The sequence below is a fragment of the Mesocricetus auratus genome, unplaced genomic scaffold (assembly GCF_017639785.1).
Source record: "Mesocricetus auratus isolate SY011 unplaced genomic scaffold, BCM_Maur_2.0 Super-Scaffold_100007, whole genome shotgun sequence".
NCBI lineage: Eukaryota > Metazoa > Chordata > Mammalia > Rodentia > Cricetidae > Mesocricetus > Mesocricetus auratus.
The window spans coordinates 37,245,239-37,249,550 of NW_024429191.1; the positions used below are offsets into that span (position 1 = coordinate 37,245,239).

The 4,312-nt window shown below is 50.2% G+C and overlaps 1 protein-coding gene across 1 annotated transcript in view; it reads left to right on the plus strand.

Moving 5' to 3' along the window:
• The window catches only part of Larp1 (La ribonucleoprotein 1, translational regulator), a 49,520-nt gene extending 45,688 nt beyond the window's left edge, over positions 1–3,832 (plus strand). Inside the window, exon 19 of the mRNA XM_005067732.4 lies at positions 429–3,832. Coding sequence (XP_005067789.1) covers positions 429–635 — 207 coding nt within the window. The 3' untranslated portion in view covers positions 636–3,832. The remainder of the gene's footprint in view (positions 1–428) is intronic.
• Positions 3,833–4,312: the final 480 nt, after the last annotated feature.

Consider the following 4,312-nt stretch of genomic DNA (forward strand, 5'->3'; position numbering starts at 1 on the left):
GGCCTTTGGTAATAGTAGGGCGGACTGAGTCACAGTCTGCATTGTTGGCTTGTGTAGCTAGTGAGGCCTGGAGTAAGACAGTCCAGTGTATGTGGTTCTGTGGAGCCAACAAATACACTATGCTGTATGCCACATACCACAGGGCATTTCCTAAGTAAGAGACCCTTCATAGAAGAGGATAGAAACTTGTAGAATCAAAGCTTGCTTTTTAGAATATAGACCTAATTATAGGAGGATTTTGGCAAATTACTTTTCTGCTTTGATCAGTTACCTTATTTCTGGTAGTGTCAGCATGAAAGCACAGGATGGGTCCTACTTCATTTGTAAACCAAACCACTGTCTAATTTGGAGGCGGAAAGGAAGCCTCTATGGTCCTGGAAAGTGGTGTGGCTAGTGCTTTCTGACCACCTGTGACTCCTCTATTGCAGCCCCCCATGGGCGAGGAAGGCAACCACAAGCGACACCCAGTGGTAGCAGGAGGCAGCGGTGAGGGCAGGAAACGGTGCCCTTCCCAGTCTTCCAGCAGGCCTGCCACTGGGATCTGCCAACCCCCTGCGACATCTACTGGCCAGGCCACTCGGGAAGATGCCAAATGGACAAGCCAGCACTCGGACACACTGACTTTGGGAAAGTGAATGCTCAGAAGCCCCCTGGGGTATGGGATAGAAGGGGTGGGGTGGGCAAGGATCCATGGGGGTGCCCAGTCCCAGGAGAGTGGACAGAGAAGGAACAGGCCTAGAGTTCCTAGGATGGGCCTTTGTGCTAATTAGCAGTGTACACCATTTGGGCTATTAGGTGCCCCCTGGGCAGGAGCCTCCAAGTTCCCTCTTCCCCTCCTGTCTCCATGACTTCCATCTTAACTTCTAAGGGGGAGGGGAAGGGGGAGATTTTTTATATATATATATATACATATATATATATCAAGTTTTAAATTATTGATAGTTTGTCTGGATTACCAAAATCACTCTTCAGCCCTTCTTGCGGCTGTTAGGCCGACCTGTCTCCCCGCCTCTTCCCGCTCCCCTCAAGCCAACTATGCAGCCCATCAGAAGGCTCTGGCGGTGCCCATGGGCCCCAGAAGCACCAGCCCCTCGATCAACTGGGGTTTGCCATCACCGTGTCCCCTGCTGTTTCACATACCCTTCTGCCACCTCTGGGGGAAGGAAACCAAAGGATCTCAGAGTGGGGGTTGGGGAGTTCCAGCCTCTCCCTCCCCCTCCCCAGCCCAGAGACGCTGCTCACACCAGAAGAGACTATTGAAAGATGATTCATTTTATTTTTTTTTCTCTGACCTTTCCATCCTTGAGAAAACAGGAAAAACAAAAACAAAAAAAAACAAAAAACAAAAAAAGGAAAAAAAGACAAAAATCGACCACTAAAAAATGACAAAAAAATCAGAACCCACCTAATCCATAGAAAGTGATGTCTTTCCCCCTCCTTGGAATTTTTCTTCTGTTCTGTTTTTGGAAATAATATTTTTTTAAAAGTTGCCTTATTGTGGAGCGGGAACCTGAACTAATGCCCAAATGCCTGTTTTCCTCCTCGAGCCTCAGAAGAGCTCCGCCTGCCTGGGATGTCCCTGGGCTTGGATTAACTAGAATTTTCCTCGGGACTGAGTTGCATGTACGGGGCCTCCTGCCTGGAGGCAAGAGAGTTGGGGGCAGCTCAATCAGAGCTGTGCCTAGGACAGCCTGCTGTCTCATGGTCTCAAGCTGATGTCCTGTGTTGTCTGCACACTGCTGCCACTGTCCTTGTTCTGCTCGCTGTCGTCTCGCCAGGCCACCCTGCTCTTCCCTCGGAACCCCAAGGCCAAGGCCAAGTTTGCTTCAGACTGTTGTAAACAGAGTTGGCCTTGTCCTCAGCCAGAGTGTCTCCCAACCCCAGGGCAAGGAGGTGAACATCCTCTCGTGGCCACAGCTTAGATCTGTGTCTGACCTTAAAGACCTTTGACCTCAAGGAGGTTTGTCTCGCAATGTGGAGAAAGGTGCCATTCTTCACGGGTTTGGTGTGGTCTTTCCATCTTAACACACCCACCCCCTGCAGGCCACCTCTGCCCACCCTTTCACTGACCCTGCGAGGGATCAGGAGGTGAGAGGAACAAGGGCCGGGGGATCCTGCTGTTTGGTGAAGCCCTGTGGCAGGAAGGTATATGCGGACATAGACTATACCTGACTTCTCTTAAGCCACCGTCTGCCTGAGCTGCCCTGCACATGCCTGAGGAGTGACTGGAGGCTGCTGTCATCGGGAGCTGGGGAGGGGGGTGAAGGAAGAACTGAGCACATGGGCTGGGGAGATGCTCACCCCCACACTGGGCCCTGAGAATGCTCAGTTACTGAAATCTGTGTGGTCCCCTTTATCACTGAGTTCCTCTGTTGTCCCAAAGGCTGGGACTAGGACACAGCATCCCAGGCTGGCAAGAACTTGCCCTCTGTCTTTGGGTACCTTGTTGCTTTTAGCTTGTGCCCTGCCCCACTCTGCCCTCCCGGTGCTTACTTAGTATGTGCACATCCCATGTCAGCTCCTGTGACTCAGTTGTCTCAAATGATACAGGAACAGGATCCGCTGATGGGATCTGAGGCCTTTCCTGAAGTCTGGTACCTGCCCTATGGTGCACCTTCACCAAAGAGTGGGCTCCCTTTTCTTCCTTTCCTTTCTCCTTCCTTTCCTCACTCAGCCCTATACTGTATCCAGTACCACAGAACCTCAGGGCTTTGAGGACCAGTGTGGGGGAAGGTGGTTCGCATCTAGACTATCCAAGCTAGGGTTGCCATCCTCTCCCTGAACCTCTCAGGCCCCTCTGAGGGAGGAAGCCCCTTTGGGGCAGGAAGACAAGGCTATCATCTCAACACAGGCTGAGGAGGGGTGGGAATGTGTGTGTGCCTGTGCGTGTGTATGTGTGTGTGTGCGGTTTTTGTTTGTATTCGTTGTGACGTGTTAGGAGTTGACGTTGCAGAGTAGTTTACATCTTCACCTTCTGAAGACACTTGAATTTAGGACCGATGTATCTGTGACAAGTATGCCAGGAGTGGCAGGGGCCAACAGAGCAAGCCACTTCCCCATCACCATCTTCCCATGGGATCCAGGACCTGAGACAGAGACAGCCTGCCAAACTGAACCGCCTTCATCCTCTGCCTGTCCAGGGTTGGTCATCAGCCTGGGCCCAGCAAGGGCCAGATTGTGTTCTGCCCTCTGAGCCTCCGAGCAAATGCACTCCTCGAAGAGAAGGCTGCCTGGACCCCTGGGTTCAGACAGAGCTGCTGCGCCCCATGTCAAATTGTTAAATGTTTTTGTTCTGTTGCTCTTTCCCACTCCTTTTTGATGACATTTACAAAAGAAAGCAAGCTGCTTGGATGGTCTGGAAGCCAGGGAAAGGGCATGAAGACAAGGCTAATGGAGTGTACCAGAGGCTTGGGTTACCCGGTCCCCTGGATGGGAGCCCCAGAGTACCTCTCTTGTTAAGGGCCCATGGATTCTCCCCAGCCCCACTCTCTCCTCCAGCTATGGTGATGGCAGAGGCAGAAGAGAACGCTCAGCTCAGTTCTCACAGGAAAGGAAAACTCATCATGGGCTTTTCAAAGAAGGTTCCACCTTACGCTCGTACATTGTCTTTACCATGTGCTAGGATATCACATTCAACAGGACAAAAAAATGTAAAATACTTGAATGAGCTTGTATTATAACATTAATATTATTGAGAGTGTCTGCTTCCCAGGCTGAAGTGATTCATTCATTATTCTGGTCCTGCTCTAGTCCTTTGTAATTGGTGGTAATTATTATGCTTTTCTTTTTAATACAAAAAAATGTATAAAAATAAAAACTTGAAAAGGCAAAACACTGGCTGGTCTCCCATCTGGGACACTGCTGTTGGGTTGAGAGAGGAGCCTGGTGTGTGTCCCTAGATGGAGAAGCTCACACTGTCTGCATGAGCATAGTGTAAAGTACAGGCAAAGAAGAGATTGCAATTGGCTTCTGGGCATCTACTTAAGGCAGGACCCTCGGTGCTGAGCCCCCTTGACCCTTATAGACTGTGAAGCTTGTGAAAGGGTGGAGTTGGGTTTCCATTCCCCAGGATATATGCAAGAATTCCTTATGCAAAGTGTTTACAGAATTTTAGGTATGGTGTGGTCTTGGCTTTCTTCCAAGACTTGACACTTTAGCATTTCTTACTTCAAGGTAAGTGGATGATAATGGCCACTAGTGGCCTCCATTCTGTAGATTGTGAGGTGAGCCACCTCAATCACAGGGATGGCTGTGTCACCTGGCTCAGCCTTACTTCCTGGTGTGTGTATGGGGAGAGGACAACACAATCTAC